Here is a 23127-nt window from a genome sequence, read left to right as displayed (position 1 = left end):
TCAAAGGGACTTCTTGAGGAAGTAATGTTTAAGCTGAAATTTGATCAAAGTATAAGTTAAACAGGCAAAACGGAGGGTGGAGAGGTAAAGAGCATTCAGAGTTAAAATATTTGCAAAAATGTCCTGAGGCAGAAAGAGGTTTGGCTGGTTTGTGAATCTAAAAGAAGGCAGATGCAGTTGTAGCCCCTCAAAGAGGTGGTGGGTAGCAAGTGTGAAAATGAAAGTAACAAGACCATGAGAATTTTCACTCCATTCTTAGAATTTTATTCTTCATCCCAAACATAACTGATAACATTGAGAACTGTTCAGCAGTGCAAATTTGTGTTTAAACAGATATTTCTAAACCCTGTGTAAAAACCAATTAGAAGAACTAGTCCAAACTGGATATGGAGGTGACTTAGAATAAGAAGGCAGCAGAAATTAGGGAGATATGGGGAAAGATTCAATATATTTTTAGATGGTAGAAAAACCACAATGTTTGATGAATGATGTAATGTAGAAATTGAAATAGCTATCAAGCATTTCTCTTGAGTTTCTGGCTTGAGAGCCTGATAAAATTAAAGATTTTGCCATGATAAAGAATCCTGAAGGAAGTAAAGTCTAGAAGGGATAATTAGTTATTATTTAAAGTCAGGCATGTTCACTTTTGTCTGCCTTGGATCTATCTAAATGTGAAAATTAAGTAGACTGCCAGCAATATTCATTTTTATCTCAGAGAAAAAGTACAGAACTATCTCTATCTAAACCCTTAGCTGGTTCTATACACTCTAAAGATCTGGCAAATCTTTTCCTTCCTTTTGCCAATCTGCACATTATGTCATTTATTTCATCCTTAGGATTTCTGGTTCCCCAAATTCTCCGTCTTAGTTACATGTTGCATTGTCTTATTTGGGTGCCTCTATTTTTTGTTCTTCTGAGAATATCTATTCTTACTTCCTCTTCACTTGCCTAATTTCTATGCATCCTTCAAAATTCAGTGCAGAGGGCTGAATTCTACATATACTGCATGTCACTTCAGGTCATGCAAGATATACCTTCATTGTCCTCCTTCAGCATTTTGTGCTTTTTTTCCCCAATGAACTCATCACATGGTCTTGTATACTTATTAATTTTCTAACCCAACCCGAAATGCATTGAAGTCACAGATTGTGTTTTTATTCCTATATATCTAGTGTGTAGCATGGGACCTAGCACATAACAGGTGAATATAAAGTTTTGCAGGTTTGCAGAGGAAGGGGGCAAAAATAACACTTTGAGGAGAGTGAGAAAATTACATACATGATGTAATCAAAGTTATTATGCTCTGTAACTTAGAAGGAATGCACATCCTTTAGGGTTCAGAATTTTTTATCAAGTATTAGTACTTATCAAGTATTGCTCAGAGTATGCTATTTGAGATCATATGTTGTTTCCTTCTGTATTAATTTGCCAAATGAAGTGGCCTGGTTTTATATGCTTACTTTCTGTTTTCTATGTTTGCATTTATTTGATTATCAGTGAACATGAATAGAAATAATTCTCAACATAGGAAGTTATCAATAAATAATAATTTAAACTAAATATACAGTCCTGTATATTTAGAACCTGGGGAAAGGGACACAATATTCTATAGCAGAAAATATCAATACCTTGAAATCTAATTCATATTAAATTAGAAGTATATACAATAAGATTTTTAATTTCAAGCAAGTTACAATATGATTAAAAATATCTAGCAAAACAAAATGTCCTTGGTCATTGTCTCAGATGTCTTTAAGAAATCCAGATTTCTCTAAAAATTCTCAAAGAATCTTGAATTCTAGACTAGAGGGCTGGAATTTCTTAGTTTTTAAGACATATAGTAAGCTGTGATCCTAAATCACAGTAAATACAGGTTAAGTAAGAGAGGGTCATTAAACTGCCTCTCCATTCTTTCAAAACTCCTTAACACTTTGCTTCTTTCTTACAGTAATAACTGACTTCAAAGATATAAATATTTGTATATTTGTTTTAAGTCCTCTTCCTGCAATAAAACTTTCTTGAAACTAATTTAGTTCTAGAGGATAAACAGATTCCTTTGTAAATATCAGGCATTTAAATATTGTTTGCTGATTGGATTGCATACAGTGCTTACTTCTAATAATTTACTGTTAATTAAAAATGACAAGTGTGTTTATTAGTATGAAAGGTTGGATATTAAGACCTTTGGTCAATTTTTTTTATTTCCATAATTATTTTACTATAGAAGAAGCGAAGTGTACTTAACACAATTTTTAATACTTAGAAGTAGAATATTTTAAAGATTAAATTAAACCTTGAATTTATCCATATTTAATACCTTTAGCATGAATTTAATTTATTTTTAAGTGACATTTCGTCACACAGAAGAATAGAATCAACACATTTCAATATTCCCTTTGTAGGTATTTTCTGTGGATTTGCAGAAGCTAGACCCATTGGTTACTGACTTTGAAAATGTTGTTTCTACTTAAATGGATCAATTATTTCTTTGGGAAGAACATTGGTACTAGACAACATGCCTAATTCTTCTCAATGCTAAAGGGGAACTAAATTTTTGAAGTTATGTAGATTTGAAAGAAAAATAATTCTAAGCTGAATATAGTGAGATAATAAAACCATACAAATCTTTCAAAGATTTCAGAGAAAAACTATTCAAAGTCTCATTCAGTAGTATGACAAATAGATCTGAACAGGAATTGAAAAATAGTCATTTATTATATAAATCATGAAATAAGTATCCTTGATAAGTGTATTCTTCTCCAATTTGTATTATTTTCAAAATGTAGTAATAGGAATTTCCTCTTGAGGGGCCATTAAATCAGCCTGACTGAGTTATAGTTGTGTAGTTTGAGCAGTATAAAAGTAAATTTTTTGGGACCTACACATTCCTGAAACAGAATACCAATGGAAAATTGTTTAACTCTATTTCCATCAGAGTTGCCAAGAAATGAAATGATGGGAAAATCGAATTGAAAGTAATCAAGTGTTCTGTCTCCATTTTAAAACTTCTGCTAAAGCTATTTTACTTATAGCCATGTAAAGGTATGACTTCAGCCCTTTGTGCATATGGAATCTCAAATGAAGGATGTGCCTCTTGATTATCTAAAGGAATCATCATTATATTCATTACTCTTGAAGGAGATATTTATGATGTATTCACATACATTGCCCTATGCAAGCCTTCATTACTCACTCTTGAAGGAGATATTTATGATGTATTCACATACATTGCCCTATGCAAGCCATTGACATGAGAGTCTAGTGACCAAGAAGATAGGTTTTTGAAATACCAGTGCATAAAAGCTTCAACAGTAATGGAAAATGATGAACAGAGTGATTTGTGATTTTATAAATGATATACAGTTGAATTTTTCAATAAGTTAAAAGATTCTGAGATTTTGCCCAGAGATTTCTTGTCTTCTGTAATTCATAACAGGTATACAAAGTTATCAATGTTCCAGAATTGAGATAAGAAAATGGATTTAGAGGATTATTAAACATGGTCTGTAGCTAATTACTTCTAAAACTTTGCAAAGTGATTATTTTTGCTTCAGAAATAAAAGTTAACTCTTTGAGTAAGCACTTTCTGATGAACAACATATTAATTGCTTGCACTTAAATCTTACTAATTCAGTTCAACTGATGAAGAGGTCTTGCTAAATTATAGGACATTTAAAAATGAGTACATTTCATTTATTTCAGCAGTACTATTCAAGAAAATATCCTGGAGGATTTGCAGGAAGATATACAAGATAATTATTTATAGAATAACATTTTATATACACAGTAAGACTTTGAATTAAAATTGCTAAATGAGGATCACACCCATTGTAAGGGTAGGAGATATTCAGATCAACTAAGTTAAAAGGGTGAAAGGATGAGGTGTAGTCAAGGGAACTCACAATCTAAACCATGAGGAGTCCAGAAGCTATTTGTTTTTCGATGCCATGAAATAATGCTTGGTATGTGTTCAATATGAATGTGTTTCTAGGCAAAGAATGCTGTGACAGACTCTGCTTGAAAATTTTCAAATGATTCTTTAAAGTGGCTCTTTGAATGATTAGTAAAGCAGTTTTCAGACATATTTTTGCTTTGATTGAGGAAAAAAAGGCGTTCCCAATTGCAATGTTCCTGCGCTTGATGTGTTAAAAAGAAAATTGCATGGCAGAATGAAACATGGCTGGACTTTTTTATTCTAATAATAATTCGACTCTTTGAGTCTCGGTTTCCTCATCTGCAAAATGTGGAGGGTAAACAAAATTATATCTATACCTAGAGTTCTTTCCAAATGCACCATTAACATGGTAAACTACTTGTGTACTACAAGATCCAGACACTGATAAAGTGAAAAAATGACCAAGTAAAAAACACATAACCATATCAGTTTTATTAGCCAGAGCACAGTATATTAAATGCAATAGATATCCACTAATGGATCCTGAAATCAAAATTAAGTTAATGTATTCCAACCATCATTGATCAGAAAGAAATAGAATATAATGGAAAAGATGAGAATGCATGGCAAGAAGTAACTTGTTTCTTGAAGCTATAATTGTGGTGACTTGCATATTATATATTAATGCATGTATGTGCCAAGTCATGGTATAAAATACATTTCTTATTCTCCACAGATATCAACAATATTTGTAAGCCATTTATTTAGAGTATCTTTATTTGAGCTAAAGGAGAAAATAGTTTTTTACTCACCAATAGTGGGATCATGATAATCAGGGAACTGATGGCTAATAAACTGCATTGTCATTGCTGGAAAAAAAAATAAATTCAATTTAATAAAAATTCACTAATTCTTCAATAAGATAGTCACAATGGTACTTCCATCAATTTTTAATAGATTTTAGTGAGTAATTTATTTCTGAGGGTGACTAATTATACAGCATTAACCACAAAAAATGAGGATAATAAGAGAAAGTTCTATTAAAAAAATGTGTATCTAGAGTGAAATACAATGCCAGTTAATTCTGTGGAATAAATATGTCCAAATCTGAAGTGTATTTCAACAAATCTTGCACTGAAGTAAAAATAAGGCTCTTTTTAAAAATATATATTTTTAATTTATTTCAGAGAGAAACATCAATAATGAGAGTGTCATTGATCAGCTGCCTCCTGCACACCCCACACTAAGGATTAAGTTTACAACCGAGGCATCTGTCCTGACAGGGAATGGACCATGCATGGCCTCCTGGTTCATAGGTTGATGCTCAACCACTGAGCCATGCCAGCTGGGAAAAAATAAGGCTCTTGATATAATGGGAATATAAGCCAGATGTAGAATCTTCTTGATTTGTTCTGGTTAAACAGTTGGTATTAGTTATAGGTCTTTTTACTAAAGGTCTTATAATTTTCTGGGATTTAGCCTTTTCATCTTTAAAAAGAAAACATCTCTGATGTCTGTATTAGTTATTAAGTATTATGAGTTATTACCTCTAACTTTTCACAGTTGAATGTATTTTAGTCACTTTTATTTTGTCTAATTCAAATTATTTAGAACATTTTATTATTTTTAATTACTTTTTTGGTATATCCTCTAAATTCTCCACATTCTTCTTAAATATATACATTTATGATAACATTTTCAATGTTTCTTTTGTACAGTTCCCTTGTGTAAAATTTTATTACTAGGAGATAAGGGCATTCTGAAGTAAAAAAAAAATAAACTTAGAAAAATTATTATATAATAGTTATCTTCCTTTTAGTGTGTGTGTGTGTGTGTGTGTGTGTGTGTGTGTGTGTGTGTAAGAGAGAGAGAGAGAAAAAAAAAATGACTCTCTCCTTAACCAAATTTAACCAAATTTGAGTCAGGCTTCTCTAAACCTTCCTTTGAACAAGGTCTTGACTTTTAGCTTCTGTGTTCATCTCTGTTTCACCTAGTTTAGCAAGAATCTGCTGAGTCAGTTTAGAGTAAATCCCCACACTAGATATCTCATCATCAGTGGTATTGTTCCCCAGTCTCCAGTAAGTGTCCTCTATTTACCTGGCCTACCTTCATGAAGTACCCTACTAAGTCCAATTAACCAGAATTCCCCCTACTCCTGTTATTTCCTCTTAGTAGTTTTCCATCCACTGACCCCCAGACTGCCTCTTGGCTCTAAATTCCTAGATGTCCCTGCTGCATTTGGAATTGAGACCAGTTCTAAACTGAGTTCTCTTTCCCCCATTGCAATAGTTCCTACATAAATCTATTTTGAATGTTTTAATTATTGCCCAGCTTTGATTTTCCTTGACAATGCTAACAATGATCCATATATCTGCACCAATAAAACACTACTCAATCAACACATTGAAATTCTTGATAATCATGGAAGCTACCAAGAAGAGTTAGAAAACATTGTGTATAATTATGGGCTAAGTTAATTACCACAAGCTTAAGAAAGCATTTGGAAGGCTGAAGAAGTTTGGAACACACTTAAAGAAAATATATAAGCATTTTATGAACTGATAAATACATTTTACATTAGACTTCAGAATCACACAACTAATATCAGAAATAAATGAATCAGTCAAAGATCTACCTGTTACACTTATTTATAACAACACCTCGCATACAGTTAGATGATGACTTTGTGCTTTAATGGAAACCTGCTGCTTATTGTATAATTGAAAAAGCCCTTCAATTCTCAAATCTTCTGATCTACCACTGATACAAAACCAAAGAAGAGAGAGCCAGCTGAGACTTGTTCCAGAGCTTCAAAGATAATTTTAGAAAGATTGATTGTAAGAGTTTCTTTTGTGTTTTTACATAGTGTATGCCTGATAGGACATCTCAGAACCATTTCTTTTTGCAGAGATAACATGTAAAAAACCAGTTTTTAAAAATCTCTCCTAAATATATATCAAGTTAAATGTTGAAGATAAGACTTTTGCTAAATATAAGCAACATAACTGGAGACTAAATTTTATTCATTTTTGTGATGAATGGCTTACACCCTTGAAAATTTTTAAATAAAACATTTTTTAAAGTTTTGTTGAGCACCTCAAAAAGGTATTATAAGAGATCATACTTGTTTAAACTTCTTTAAGTTATAGCAATTAACATAGTGGAAATCTATGTATAATTTTATAGATTTAAAAATTAATTCTCTGACTAAGATCATGTCTAAAATGATGGGCAAGATGACATAGAAAAATTTTAGGTCAACTCTGTGATCATCACAAAAAAATCTGCGGTAAGAAATAGTGATAGGAGTCTGTCATGTTCCATGCATGTAAATGCTTTTCTTTATGTCTGTTTTTCATTGTCTTTATGCATACAGAAAAAGTGCAGAGAAAATACAAGTAGAAAAGGCATCCATAGATTAGAAGACAGTCATAGATTTGAATCATGTACTGTAATTTTAACAAAAGTAATTAGGGATGAAAATAAAGTATATTTGGTGGATTCAGACTCTGTCTTTTTGATTTCTAAAAGTATTACAGTTAGTGGATGACCCTTGTTAACAAACACGAATACTATTTACCCCTACAGAAATGAACATTTACTTAACATTTAATCTGCAGATAATATCAGGAAGAATCTGATGGATTTTTATATCAAAGGCCTTTTCCTTTATTAGTGGTCATACCCCATGTAAATGTAGTTCTTGCCCAGACCTTATAAAATATTCATTAAATGCATACAATAAATAATGGGCAATTGCATCTTCAATGTTCATACAAAAGTAGTGTTGAGAGATTACATAAAATCAATTTTTAAGCAAACCCATTTTGATTGAACTCTTCTTTTCCATGCATATGCCTTTTTATTTAAATTTCCATTTCATTATTCAGATATTCTAATAATTTACGACTTCATTTTAAAGTTTAATTTAAACCAACTGCTTCTTGTTTTGCATAATTCAGTATTAAACCATCAAATTTACCTATATGAAAAATGTGACAATATTACACATCACCCTCCTTGGAATGTCAGTGGTATTTGCCCAGGAGCTGAGACTTTGGTTATGAAAAATGAAAATTATAGATAGAAAGGAGTTGTTTCCTATACAATTTTAAAAATGTTTTAAAAAGCCAAACTCGTGCCTCCAAGAGTTGGATTCTCTCCACCCATTATTATTTTCTTTGAACAGAAACATCATGTGTTGACATAGGTAGAGGCTGGTTTTAAAAAAGAGTTGAGACTTGACAGTCAGGGATAGATCAGACAATAGCACTGCTTGTTTGGAGGAATGATGCTAGACCAGGGAGGAGGATAGAGAACACAATGCTCACAGCTCTCCATTAGCTGAGGGTTTCCTGTCCCTCGCATGTTCCCCTTCACTTCCCTTCCTCTTTTTCTCCCCATAAACCCTCCGCTAACAGAAAGAAATGGTGCTTTCTAGGACATTAAAAATTCTATTCTTCATGATTTCAAGGATGATTGATGGGACACAGAAAGAAATGATGGATATTAAAACTCAATATTACCAGTCATTACTTATTTGTTCTTTGCTGACAGTTTATTTTGTACTCAATGAAACAAAGAAGAAAAATAGACATTTTCACCAATAATTCCTCAAGTATTTTATCATTTAGGATAAAACCCATCTCCCTAGGTAAATAAAACACTGTTGATGCTCAGCAAACATTTCCTACCATAGGTAAATATATATTTTCCTTTATTTTCCTTTTTAGTGTATAATAATTAATGGAGGCAATTACCGGCATTTCATTCATGTAAATGGCTGATGATAATCAGAAAGAGTCCCAAAGTGCTCAATTTTAGAATTTATTTAATTTGCCAGGGAAATTATTATAGACATGAAATTTTAGTCTGTATCAGAATTTATATTCTTATTATTTTCTGAGACAGCTACTCTAAAATATGATACATTAGTATACTGAATATTTTAAGCTGAACAAGTTTGAAAAATGGCAGGTTTGGGAAGGACTCTGAATTCTGCAGACTCACCTAAGGCAGGTCAGAAAACCCTCATGTGAGAGCTGCCTCCCCATGCGCAGAGGAAATGATCACCCTTGTGTTCAGAGAGGGATCTGAACAATCAGGCCTTACTGAGCATCCTAGCTACTAGTTTACTACCCTTTTATGCTTTTGTCATATCACATTTTCTATGATGTTCCACACTTCATTAAACCCACTGTAAAAATACTTAGACTTAACAACATCTTAAGGTCTTCATTTCCTTATGAAGTTTCAAGTGTCATGCAAAACTTACATTTAATAAATGTGTATGCTTTCTCTTATTAATCTAGCCTTTGTCAGTCCAGCTTACAGAGCCTTAGCCTGAAAAGATAAGACAGGTAGAGGAAGAGATTTTTCCTCTGCTGCTCTGGTCAGCTGACTCCCTAACCAAAAGGCCAGTGAAGAACATGAACAGTATTCTGCTCCATTAAATTTCCTCTACCCTGATTAGTATTTCCCATTTAGGGCCTGTGCCTTGAATGATTCTGGATTCCTAGATGTTTTAAAATCATTCAACTACTACATGCTATGGTGAATGGGGGGGAGAGGGGAATGTTTGAATCTAGAATACACAGCCTGCTTAATTGGTTAGGATTGTGTTATGTCATTTATTCTTCTAATACAGACTACTAATATAGTAGTCCAACTCTCTGGAATGAGTGTAAAGTGAATTATAAAGAGATAACTGGAAAACCATCATTGACATACACAATGACAGTAAATCCTGGCATGTGAAATCATAAAGACAGTCTGTACTTTCCTTTCATAAACAATGGCACAATAGGAATGGCCTGGAATTTGTCCAGGGTTTGATAGAAAGATCATTTAGAAAGAGCTGAGTTATCATAGCAGCTGATGCTAGCTCATTAAATTAATTCAGAAAAATCACAATAAGTCTTCTAGTTCAATTTCCTTAACTTTGAACCAAAATGGCTGTACTAGATACACTTGTTTATTCTTCTGTATTTTTACTTAACAAGTATTTGCACTGCAGTTAAATTTTGGGATAAAGTTGAAATAGGTAAATTCTATCTTCAAGGAACTCACAGTTGAGTGATGAACACTAAATGTTATGATAGTTAATCATGGGTTCCTATTTAGGCAAAGAAAAGATAGCCATATAAACTTGGAGGTGAGTAATTATTTTCCTGAGAATGCAGTCCTGATTCTTGAATAGTAAAAGTATGTTAATAATGCCAATGGGGTAGGAGCCAGTGCAGACTTCCAGACAAAACAAAAACAAAAATCAGCATGCTCCTAGGTTGCATAGGCTCAGGCAACTCACTACATTTAGGAATTTCTACTAATCCAGTAGAGGAGGACAGCAGGGTGCTTAAGGGGCAAATGATGGATGGAGAGAAAGGCCAAGATCATGTTATCAATGGCCCATTATGCCATTCTAAACATTTAAAATGTTCTCATGGGTAATCATGAAAGGATTTTTTAGAGGGAAGGGATATATTTAGAATTTCACTTTTAAAAACAAAATCCACTTGCAGAAATGAAGCAAAATTGTGAAGTGGCATTACTGCACGCAAAGGTAGGAAATTGCTATGGAAGGCGAGGCAAGAAGCAACAAAGGCTTCACATAAGACTCTAGCAACAGGAGTTTGAATGGACAAATAGAATTGCTGAATATTATAGAAAGAGAATTAGTATGAATGATAGACCGATTAATTATACCTGGAAGAGTTATTTTTCTGGGTGGATGGGGTAGTGCCCTTTGCTGGGAAACAGTAATGGGAATAGGTTAGGAAATATAATCCATTTCCATATAGGATTAGTCCAATTTAAAGTTCCTGTGGGCATCCATTAAAAAATTGGACATATGGATCTAGAAGTCAGGAGAATCCCTCAACTGTCTTTTAAACTAATATTATAACACATTTTACCAAAAAAAATTAGTTAATTAAGAAAAACACTTTAGTGTTAACTGAGTGCTAAGCATTAGTGTAAATCTGAATAATTGAGAAAATGAATATCATTTAAGTATTTGCTGTATAGATTTTTCTTGCTTTGAAGTAGCTCATTAATTCAGAAGGAACATAAGCTTTCTTGTCTAATAATTAAACCACAAAATAGTAAATCAGAAATCCTAAAAGAAATGATTGATTTCTGTAACATATGATAGGATACCCTTTAATTACCTTTTTTCCAGATGAAATTTGTATGTTTTCAAGCTAGAGTTTCCTTTAGCTTCCTCTGTTTTCCACTCCCTATCTTTTTGTGTGGTATTTTAGATTATCCCAAGACTGCTCACATCCTGTATGACACAGAGACAGAAAGAGTTCCCAGGACTCTACCAAAGTTTTATAAGCTAAGTATTGCCAAACAGTAGCCTCCTGGACAAGGACACTCTTCTCTCATGAAATTTATCTTCAGCTTTTTCTCCTATTACTGCCATTGCCATTTTGTGCAACCATGGCTAATAAATAACAATCAAGTTCTTTTTCCTTCCCATAATGTCAACCTTTACTGCATTAACTTTTATTACATATGTAACATTAAAAAGTTAAATAGTACCATTGATATATGTGAAAAATATGTGAACCTAAATCATTAAAAAATATGGGAGCTCTAAGAATTTAATCAAGATTATTTAAAAGAATAAAGAGGCATGTATGGGAATGATTTATTACTTGAACTTATTTGTTTCTATTATAATATCCATCATGATTCATATATTGTGAAAAATCTAATTTGAAAACAGATGATACTATTTCCTAACTCTAACTTCCTGAATCTTTCATGGAATTTATCCTAAAATCACCCACATAATACTCTAATTTCCATTGCTTATAGGATTAATTCCAATTTCATATATTTTGATGCTCAAAAATTCTTCCTACTCTGTTAGAATGAATTTGGAGTTCATAAAACTGTGAACCCCAGTGGTGATCTCATTTCAGCCTACCCCTTTCCACAACTTTGAGGCCTCAGCCCTGTCTCTTACTTGCTTGTTTCCTTCTCTGCCTACACTGAAATACATTTAGCTCAGTTTTTCTTCTCTGAGATCTTCCCTAATGCTTCCAATCTTTAGTCATTCTAATCCCCTTCAGAACTTATTCTCTGTCTCCCTTCTCAATTTCTTCACAGACATACACATATCTGTGTATGCCTAGTAGCCTGTGGAGAAGAGGGTGTGGAAAGTGGCCAGAGTGAGCAGAAGTTAACAGTTATATCTTGCCTACCAGTCCCAGGCACAGAACATGTTTTCTCAAGTCTCAGTACTACTTTTAGATAGATATTATTATTGTGGATGATTAAATAAGAGATAGAGAGGTTTTAATACCTTGTCAAAAACCCGTACCCCCATAGTTTTCGATGGGGAGCTGGACTTGAATCCCTTACTGCTTGATTTGTCCTCCTTCTCTGACCCATGGCCACAGGACAGTGGGAGGGGCTTCAACCTCAGGGTGATAGGGTTTTCCTTGAAGCGCTGCTCCTCATTAGCTGTGTGGTCTCTTTATTAAACATATTCTAATTTCTCTGCTCAGGATTTCATAAAACTATTACAGGTGGGGTCCTTAGGGTTAGAGCAAGAACCATAAGCCATGGTACACAAATTATTCTCACTTTATAAATAAGAAAATGGAAGCACAGGGAGGTTAGGAAACTTGCCCGAGGTCTTAAGAGGGAACTGGACTCCACTTCCAGGCTGACTAAGTCTGCTCTCTGAATCAATATGCTGATCACTATGCCTTTCTGAGAACCTACCAGAACTTCTTAAGCAGTGAAGTTTCCTTATTTATAAAATAAATATAGGGTTAATTTGAGGATTAAGCAGGATTATAAGTAAACACGAAGCATAATGACTTGCACATAGCAGTAACTAGATAAGTAATGTTTGTTGTTATCTTCATTATTTGACTGTGCTGTCTGGAGGGCTGGGGACAGGGATTAGATAATTTTATCTCACTGGAAAGTGGGTCTGTGCATATAATTACTGCTTCATAAATACTTTTTTATTTCATTATTTTATATGTGGTTGTTTTAAAAATGGCGAGGAGAGAAAAAAAGACAAGGTGTTGTCAAATACTGTTAACAAACAAGAGGACTGGTGCACATAATTCATGCAAGGACTTAGCCGTCACAGTCTCTGTGGCTTGCCCCAGACCTCACAGCCCAAGCTTTGTCCGGAAGGTCATCCAGAAGGACGTCCAGAAGGTTGCCCAGCTGTCCAGTCTAATTAGTATATTATGCTTGTATTATTATAAATACCTAAGTCTAGAATTAAATTATGTTAAATGTAAACCACAGAAACTAAGGAAGTCTTGTTTAATGCTACCAGATAAAATTGGAGATCCTTGTGGGAGAAATTTCCCCTTGGATATTCTAACCATTTCATAGCAGAAACCATCAATATAATATTCTCAGATCCTGAGTACTTGCTTTACTGGTATTTGCCTATAACACAGCAATCTAAATGTATTATGAAGTCTTTTGGATCATCTTCTATCACTCCTCCCTTTAGGGCACTGATATCCAAATATGCCCACAGCAGAGCACCTGGCATGCATAGGGTTTGTGAAACTCTGACTATTTGCAATTCTATACCAGGAAAGGAGAAGCTGTGGAGTTAGTCCTTTGTTGAAAGTTAGTTTTACTTTGTCCCCATTGTCTATCTCCCTCTAAATATGTGTGGCTGCAAAGATTGGAATATGCAGCTGGGTCAGCATGCCCCTTTCTTAATATTTGAAAGACCTAAAGGGGGACTGGATGATGACATCACCCATTTGAGGACACAAACAATTCCGGGATGAGATCCAAAGGTGTTCCTTTGAGGCAATTTATAAATGTGTTACAAATAAGATTAACAAGAGTGCTCTATCTCAGGAAGAGGACTAATGTCTAACTCCTGGAAGCTAATTTGATGATGTCAAGTAACATGTTTTAAAAAAAGGATATAATAAAGAAAAGTCATCTATATGGAATCAAGAACATTAATTGAAAAGTAATTACATGCCAGGTTTAATTCAGCAATGATGAAGAATATATAGGTTATATCTGGAAAATTTGTATTTTAGTAATCAGAAAGTCAGACTCAGAATAATCTTCTTACAATTTTCCACAGCCTTCTTTAATTCATTGTCCTTGGTTCCATGTTCTAAAGCTTGCCTGCTTTCCTATTCTGTTTGCTGGTATCTTGATAATTGAAGGGTTTCTTGGAATAGCAGAAAGGAAGTTTCTGGTCTTTTGAAAAAGAATTAACTCTCATTGTAATTGGCCCTTCTGCTTCTTAAATTATTCTTTCTTCAGAGACAATTTGACTAGGTAAATTAGTTTTAGGATTTATTATCCCCATGGTACACTATAAAGTTTGTGTCTGAATCTGAAAAGCAAAGATCTTGAACCTGTCAAGATAGCCCCATGGTGATATTTATAGATTCCAGCCAATGCTCGCCCCTCCACACTTGTGAAATCAGCCAGGGGCTGATATATTGTTATTTTGAAAAGTTCTTCAGCTAATTCTGATGGTGCATTTGCTATGCCTTCTGAAATGCAATAAAGCCATGTTTAAGAGAGAAGGACAGCCTGATCAATTAAGGATAGCTTCTCAATTGCTTATATTAGTAACTTCAAAAAAAGAGATAGACATATTCTTCCTACAAAAAAAGAAAAAAAGGCTGTGCAACCAGCATCATTCCTTATGTCCTATCCACTGAGCCACATCCAGGCCCATGTCCCCAGGGAGAGCTTAATGGATGCCCCATGAGGAAAACAATGGACTAGGACACACAGATGGAAATTATAGTGATGGGTGCTTGACAACTCTGCATCAGAGGCTGGACCAAAAGGATATTAAGGAGATTCGTTTTTCCACTTTAAGTGTATCTCCTCTAAGTCAGAAGAGGGTGCCCATGATGTTGTTTGGGTCCTCCAGAAAGTAATAAAATGATTACATCAATTAGAATCATCCTTATCCACAGCTGGGAAGATGCGTGCTACGTTATTTTTGCAGCTCCTTTAGTAGAAGTGATGTAATGTAGGATGAAGCACAAAGTGAAATCCAGTTCTCATATTGAATAAGTGACATCATCTAGTACCAGGAGCAGCAGGGGCAGCTCTACAGAGCAAGGTAAGAGGTCATTTTCCCATGTTGTTGGCCTAAAAATTAGGATTCAGTAAAAATGAATTCTGTACTTATAGCCCTCAGCTCAACTCTGAATTTTGTTGCTTTCCTTGGTGTGTATGGGTAACCTAGAGAGTGGAGGTAAATGTTTATGCAGAAACAGAGTCTAAACCTGTTTGCAGAAGAGAGAATTAAATGAGGACATGTAAACAACAGGGTTATATCTGTTCACAGTGGATACTCAATAACTCACTGTTATTATTACACATGGAGAAGCCTAAACCTATCAGGAGTTACTTGCACAGTGATATATTTAATGGTACAAATAAGTGTTTATACTTTATAATTTAGTGGTAAGAACAAAAGGCACTAAAAAATGACTCAAGCTCTCTGTAAAGCTCAGCCGTCATGGTGAAACCCATCAATATCACAGCACACTGACTCTGAACTCCAACAAAAGTAATATCCCTCCCAAGACTGTAGAGACACTGTCATCAAAGTTAATAAACATTTATGACAAAAGATTATTGGGAAGCTTCCCGGAGCTGTGTCCTCCCAGGGTAATATGTACTTACAGGAACTGTGCTTTAAAGCTTTCTCCATCACCCATCATCTTTTAGGTTGAGAAATGACCAATAGGGGACAGTGTAAGTGGTGACACTTATGAAACAAGAAGTCACACTTGACAGACATTTTATTACTCTTGGAACATATTGAAGAAATAAATCATGAGGGTAGTAAAAAAACTTAGATTTTTGAAACCCCAGTCTTGGGAACCCAAATTCAATGGAGACTAGGAAGATGGATTCTAGGCAAAGAACACATAGGGATTGCTGTGGGCATCAGTAAGGACCTCAGCAATCATGGGTCCCCTAGGCGTTGCTAGGAGGAATGACGGGGACAATAGATTTTGACTGTTACAATCTTTGAGCCACCTTTACCAAACAAAGGTATCTCTCTGTTTCATTTCTTTTACCTTCTGATATCTGAAATGTCCAAAATAAACTTTTATTTAATTATAGTCATGAAGTGTTGCTTTCCAATTGTCTGAGTGTTGAAAGAAAAATTTCTTACTTGTGTTTTTATGATGGAGGTTGTATAAATACAGGCTGCCAGTAGAAATTTTCTGGATGTGATACATTGTTATCTATTTATTAAGGCAGGTAGGATTGCTAACAAAATGAAATGCTTATTCATATTTATTGTATCTAGATTTTTTTTGCCTCCTCTGGTTCCCCAATATATTGTTCTAACCATCAGACCTTTTTTTTCTGCCCACTTTTATACCACGATCTTACTTATTGTTTGAGTTAAATCACAGTAGGCTCTAACCTTCTGCTTTCCCAATGGGAAGCACTATATATAAAATGAGTTACTGCAAATAAGACAAGGCCAGTGCCGTAAACCTGTCAAACTCATCTCCAGGATTTTCCTTCCAAATAGCACCACACACTTTCTTGATATTACTTCACATTGAAAGAGGACAAGCCTCTATTAAAGTGAGGCATGTGTGAATCTCATGTTTTAACACGGTCTCAACAATGTAAAGGAGTTGGGAGCATTTAGCATGAATCATTTTGAAATGGCTTTGGTGGGGATTCATCTTGTGTGTGCACTAAACTGGCATTCGCTATTTAGTTCGTGTGAACAAACAGAAGGCATTTCAGTTTGGGTTTAAGATTTGGTGATAGCAATCCTCCGTTTTCCACAACCCACCAAGAATATCAAACAACCAGAGAGCAGCAGATGTTGATATTTTCTCTAGCAATGGAGCCCACCCAAAGGATTGACACTTCCTTTTTGTGTACCATCTAAAGGAGAGCCAGATGCAGCAAATGGCTTCAGCCAAGAAATTAGAATTAAATCAGAAGCCAAATATCCTTAGGAGGATTTGGATGTGTTCTGCCTGGGGAACACAAGATACAATATTGGACTTTCTGGATTGGTTTGAGAACAGGACCCATACAATGAACAAACAAAGCTAACTGGAAGCACAGCAGGATGCTTTTATTTTTAGTATGGCATTGAGAATTTATTATAACTAAATCAAAGTGTCAATTACAATGAGAGAACAAACTAAGTGGGTAGTGATTTAGGAGTCAAGTACTTTGCTGACATGCTAGAGGGTTTAGAATCACAAACATGGTTGTAACTGTGTTGATAGTAATGCTGAAAAACTATTATCTCTATATATTTTAGATAGCCATTACTTGAATGTTTGTGGCAAGAAATTTATCTTTACCTTTGCATGTACAGAAGGAAGAGTCAGAGAAGTGGCCAACACAAGAGGCCCTGCTGTGGATTATCAGGCTCAGAAATTAAGCTTCCACATTACCTGGCTACTCACAGAGTGCCCCAGCTTTGAATTCTTCCTGTTAAAAATGCAGACACTAAGGCTCCACCCAAGACTGACTGGGTTGGAGTTGCATTTTAACAAGATTTCCGAGTGATTTGTATGCACATGGAGTTTGAGAGGCACTGCTCAATAATACTAAAAAAGATCTGATGCATCCGTGTGTGTGTATATGAGTGTACAGGACACATACACAAGAATCATACTGCCCTTGAAAATCACAGTTCATAAAAAATTCTGTTCCATGTTCAACACATTGCAGCCTATGACTAACACTGCTTCCTGTCTGTGCTCCTCAGAAACCACTTGCCGCCCACGTTCAACATGGTAGCTCATCCCTCCTAACCTCCCTCCAAGGGAAAGATTCCACAGAGACCACAGGCTGGAAGAATGTGTGGGAATAAAGATTTTCTCTATATTTTCCAACGAGGGATGCCATGATACTTTTCTTGAGATAATAAGAGGAATTGTAGCCCTAATCAGTTTGGCTCAGTGGATAGACCTTCAACCTGCAGACTGAAGGGACCCAGATTTGATTCTGGTCTAGGGCATGTACCTTGTTTGTGCACACATCCCCAGTAATAGGAGGCAGCTAATCAATGTTTCTCTCTCATGGATGTTTCTAACTCTCTATCCCTCTCCTGAAAAAAATCAATAAAATATATTTTAAAAATAAGAGAAATTGTAGATTTACTGAGCACATACCATGTGTAAACTCCCTTGCAAGGGTTTCATATTCATCATCTCATTTATCCTCCTAAAGACCCTATGGTGTAGGTGTGCTTATTCCCCTCATTTACAGATGTCCATAGTGAGTTTCAGAAACGTTGATTACCTAAGGTCATACAGGTAGCACATGGAAGTGTGAGGGTTATTCATATAACCATTAGGTTGTTCTTATTTGGGATAAAATCACCTAGTTACAGGGACTGTCACTAATTCCAGCTTGATCAAAATTAGGATTTAATAGTGATTATTATAGACAAGATATATATCATAAATTGTGCTAAGATAGGATCATTGGGTTAGAAATAGGACCTCAAACAGAAACAGGATAACCCACTGTCCTCTCAGCTTATCCAAATCTATTTAGTTTTTGCCCTTATATGATAGACACTTAACTGGATGACCAGCTATTCTAATCCCTTTTAAACATCTGTGAAAACTTATTGGGATCAAATAATTTTGACTATTTACTTTGTTCTTTGATCATGCTACTTTTCAGCTATACTATGATCTTCTTTAGGGGGTGGACACCGCATACACCTTTGTCTTTTATCCCAGAGAGTAGATGGCATTATGTCCTGCCTTTAGCTTTTAACATGTTTACAGATCAATTGACTAACAGGCTCTGGGCATTGATACTGAGGGGTGCCCTGAAGTCGGTCCAGGGATTTAAATATTTATGGTAAGCCACAGGAGTCCCACCTGAGAGGATAGGCAGCTATCTCAGAGAGGCTTCAGGAAGTTCACATCAGAGACAGTTAGGACTAAGCCAAGGTCTTCATTCCTGTTGTTAACTGAACTTCATCCATGAAAACATAGAACGTTAAGACAGTAACTGGGAGGGAAACATCAGGAGGTACCTTTTAGAGCACAATAGCCTTAGAGAAGAGAATACTTTAGAGAATAACATCCAGCTCTCTTAATCTGAAACCAGGATTTGCAGAGAGAGTGAATTGCCCAAGTTAGCATCGCAAAACTCAGAGTAGAGTCAAGTCTGATACCCTGATACGCATCTGATATTATTCCCCCACCTGATGCTATATCCATAGTCCAACACGTTTACCATTTTACTGGGTGGAAGAACTTCTCAGTCAGGGAGGAGTCTTAATGCCACTAATCTCTTTTAATGAGGCACTTAATTCCAATCCTCATGATATAGTGATGCTAATGCCAGAATAATCAGCAAATTAAATTGTGCCTGTAATTGAGTGCCCAAGTGATTGGCAATGGGATCAGCAAATGCTTTGAAAGAAATGGCCATCCCTCAGTATTATTCCAGAGGATAGTCAGGATAGCTTACACATACAGAACTAGATCCAATAACTCAATTGTTGCCAAGGACACTAACTCCATGGAGGAAAGGATGAGTAAGTGTGTGAGCTTTATAAATATGATCATATATTAATTGTACGAAATGCACCCAAGGTGGCTCTGTCCTACCTATAAAGCAAGCATCCCACACCACTGCAACACGAGGAAAGCATAATTATTTCCCACATGCCCTTAAATGAGTGTGGTAAAAAACAGATGCCAAAGATTTTTTTAAAATAATTATAACAACTAAGTATTTAATTATAGCATACTCTATGGCAAGTGTTGCCCACACACTCATTTAAATCATTATAGCAATCACTGTGACCAAGATATTATAATCTCCACTTTATATACGAAAAAAACTGAAGCTCAGAGATACCATAAGTAGCAAACAATCACATAGCTGATAAATGATTGAGAAAGAATTTGATCTCAAGCTTACCAGATTCCAAAACTGGCACTTTCAACCATTCTATAAGGTTTACTTCCTGGCTCTCTCAGTCATGTTTTTAAAATTATTTTTTTATAATGATAATTTTGCAACTGTAGTAATTAGATTCATATGAGAAAATATTCCACAAAATAGGCTACTGTCTCTTAATATTTTGAAACTATCAAGCTGTTTTTGTTCCATATATAAATTTATTGACAAAAAAATCAGGATCTTTTTGTCCATGACAAAAAAATAATAAGCATAGGAGTCCTGATTCTTTTGTCAGAGTCCTGTATCCTACAGGGAAGGTAATGTGTTTTAAGTTATTTATATAAATAGCTGTTAAGATACTGGGAATATGGGTGGATAAAAATTATTAGAGCATTGTATTTATATTATTTATTATCATTACAATTTATTTTGGCCGAAACTGGTTTGGCTCAGTGGTAGAGCGTCGGTCTGCCGACTGAAAGGTCCCGGGTTCGATTCCGGTCAGGGGCATGTACGTTGGTTGCGGGCACATCCCCAGTAGGGGGTGTGCAAGAGGCAGCTGGTCGATGTTTCTCTCTCATCGACGTTTCTAGCTCTCTATCTCTCTCCCTTCCTCTCTGTGGAAAATCAATAAAATATATATTTAAAAAAAAATTTATTTTGCTGCATGATGTATTTTGGAAACCTCCTCACTATTCCTTCAAGAAAGTTGAGAGTAAACATATTTGTTGGCTTCAACATATAGAATAAATACTATATAAATACTAATTCAACATATAGAAGAATAAATACTAATAAATAAATAAATACCTCAAGATAGCTCTGTCCCAGCTTCAAATAAAAATATCACCTTCCCGCCTGGACCGGTTTGGCTCAGTGGACAGAGCGTCGGCCTGTGGACTGAAAGGTCCCGGGTTTGATTCCGGGCAAGTCCATGTACCTTGGTTGCGGGCACATCCCCAGTAGGGGGTGTGCAAGAGGCAGCTGATCAATGATTCTCTCTCATCGATGTTTCTAACGCTCTATCCCTCTCTCTTCCTCTCTGTGAAAAATCAATAAAATATATAGTATATTAAAAAAATGTTTATTAAAAAATATATATATATCACCTTCCCTTCTCCTCCCTATGTTCTACATGACTGTGTATATCTTATGATATAGTCTACAATCCTCAGTGGTTGAAGAGATTGTGTTGAGCCTTATATTGTAGTTTATAAGATGGGATTTGTGAATCCTAAAATTTTATTGAAAATAATATTGAATTATAACATTTAATATGCATTTTCAAAGTGTGTACATACCCCTAGAAACTTTTAAAAGGCTACCCACTGTTCCCATGAGGACCAGTAAATTAATGGTCTCCATAACACCAAGATAATTAGCTATCTTCTTCAATAGAATAGACTTTCTAGAACAGCACTGGAAAAAAGTTAATACATTTTTGAGAAATATTCATCTTCTTTGACAGCCTGGGATGTCTACATGCTTAAATATGGGTTAGTGAGGCTATATCCATTGGATGCATGAAAAGGAAAATCCAATTCTGACATGCCTGTTTGGGGATTCACATTGGCATATAAAGCTACGAGAAGACAAAGACATCCTAAGGCAAATATGATGTAGAAAACTTGGAGACTGTATGGCAGCCAAGATAAATGGACTTTATTAAGAATAACTTAAAAACTTGTAGTTATTTGTTAAAGGGAAATACTTGTAACATGCTGAAGCTAGGGGCATATTAAAGAGATAGCACTGGCAGTAAAAACAAAAGTAAGAAGGTTAAATCAGAGAAGGTCAGATTTAAGTCAAATTTATAAAGATTAGATTATGGCTGGAATCATCCCTTTAAAATTTTTTTCAGTAAGTAGTAGTAGCTTTGAGTAAAAAGGAAGATAATATATTTTATAAATTTTAGGATGGAATAATTATATTGTACAATCTCTCAGGGGAAGAGATTGGTTTTAAATAAGTGTTTGGAACTTTTATTTCCAACCAGCCATCCAAAGCACAAGGTTTATTCCTTCAGCCTGTCAAACTAATCCAAATGGACTTTCTTGGCAACTTTGGCAACCCTTGGGGTTGAATAAGTAGCCAACTTCTTTTGGTTTATAAGCAGGACTGAAACAAAAGACCCTACACTATAGAAAACATGAAAATTGTGTAAGAAATGATATAGGGATATCAGTAACTCTAAGCCACTGGCACATTTGATAAAGTCATTTAATTTCTTTACTTTTTAAAAATCTATTTAAACTTCATTGGAGAAATTTTATGACCACTTGTTTAGAAATATGTCCAAGTCCTTAAGTTCAATTTCACTCCTAATTTTTTTCATTGTTTTAGAGTGTACTATGTCTAAGGTAAAACAGTAAAAATTTCTAATGACAGCTTCAAAAATTACAGATAATGAGGAGTAAAACAACTTTCATCGAAATCAAGAATTAGGGGCTTCTTTCGATTTCTTGCAGAATAAGCAGCCTGGCATGTTATCCTATCTAATAAAAGAGTAATATGCAAATTGACCGTCGCCCTAACACACAAGATGGCCATCCCCATGTGGACAAAAGATAGCTGTCACAAAATGGCCAGCAGGGGAGGGCTGTTGTGGTCAATCAGGCCAGCAGGGGAGGGCAGTTGGGGGGGGTGACAGAGGAGGGCAGTTCAAGGTGACCAGGCTGGCAGGGGAGAGCAGTTATGGGCAATTGGGCCAGCATTTGAGGGCAGTTAGGGGTGACTGGTTGGCAGAGGAGAGCAGTTAGTAGGGACCAGGCCTGCAGAGGAGGGCAGCTGGGGAGAAGCATGACTGCAGGGGAGGGCAGTTGGTGGGAATCAGGCCAGTAGGAGTGAGCAGTTAGAAGCAATCATGCTGGCAGGGGAGAGCAGTTAAGGGGGACTGGCTGACAGAGGAGGGCAGTTAAGGGGGATCAGGCCTGCAGGGGAGGGCAGTTGAGGGGAACCAGGACTGCAGGAAAGGCAGTTGTAGGGGGCCAGACCTGCAGGAAAGGGCAGTTTGTGGGAACCAGGCCAGAAGGGGTGAGCAGTTAGGGGCAACCAGGCTGGCAGGGGAGGGCAGTTAGGAGGGAACCAGCTGGCAGAGAAGGACAGTTTGGGGCAACCAAGCATACTGGGGAAGGCAGTTGGGTAGAACCAGGCCTGTAGTGGAGGGGAGGTAGGGGTAACCAGGCTGGCAGGGGAGGGCAGGTAGGGCAATCAGGTCATCAGGGGAACAGTTAGGCGTTGATCAGGCTGGTAGGGGAGTGGTTAGCAGGTTATCAGGCTGGCAGGCAGAAGCAGTTTGGGACAATCAGGCAGGCAGGCAT

The 23127-nt window shown here is 35.8% G+C and overlaps 2 protein-coding genes across 2 annotated transcripts in view; both read right to left on the bottom strand.

Annotated features, from left to right (window-relative positions):
* SYT4 (synaptotagmin 4) overlaps positions 1 to 23127 on the bottom strand; it is a 705442-nt gene that overhangs the window by 326378 nt on the left and 355937 nt on the right. The gene's annotated exons all lie outside the window — the stretch shown is intronic.
* Positions 1 to 23127, bottom strand: part of RIT2 (Ras like without CAAX 2) — a 228248-nt gene that overhangs the window by 166427 nt on the left and 38694 nt on the right. The window contains exon 2 of the mRNA XM_084888395.1: positions 4708 to 4764. Coding sequence (XP_084744521.1) covers positions 4708 to 4764 — 57 coding nt within the window. The remainder of the gene's footprint in view (positions 1 to 4707; positions 4765 to 23127) is intronic.

The sequence above is a fragment of the Pipistrellus hanaki genome (genome assembly GCF_964339955.1).
Source record: "Pipistrellus hanaki genome assembly, chromosome: 6".
Classification (NCBI taxonomy): Eukaryota; Metazoa; Chordata; class Mammalia; order Chiroptera; family Vespertilionidae; genus Pipistrellus; species Pipistrellus hanaki.
The sequence above is the reverse complement of the archived record's forward strand: the minus strand, read 5'-3'. Positions and strand labels throughout refer to the sequence as shown.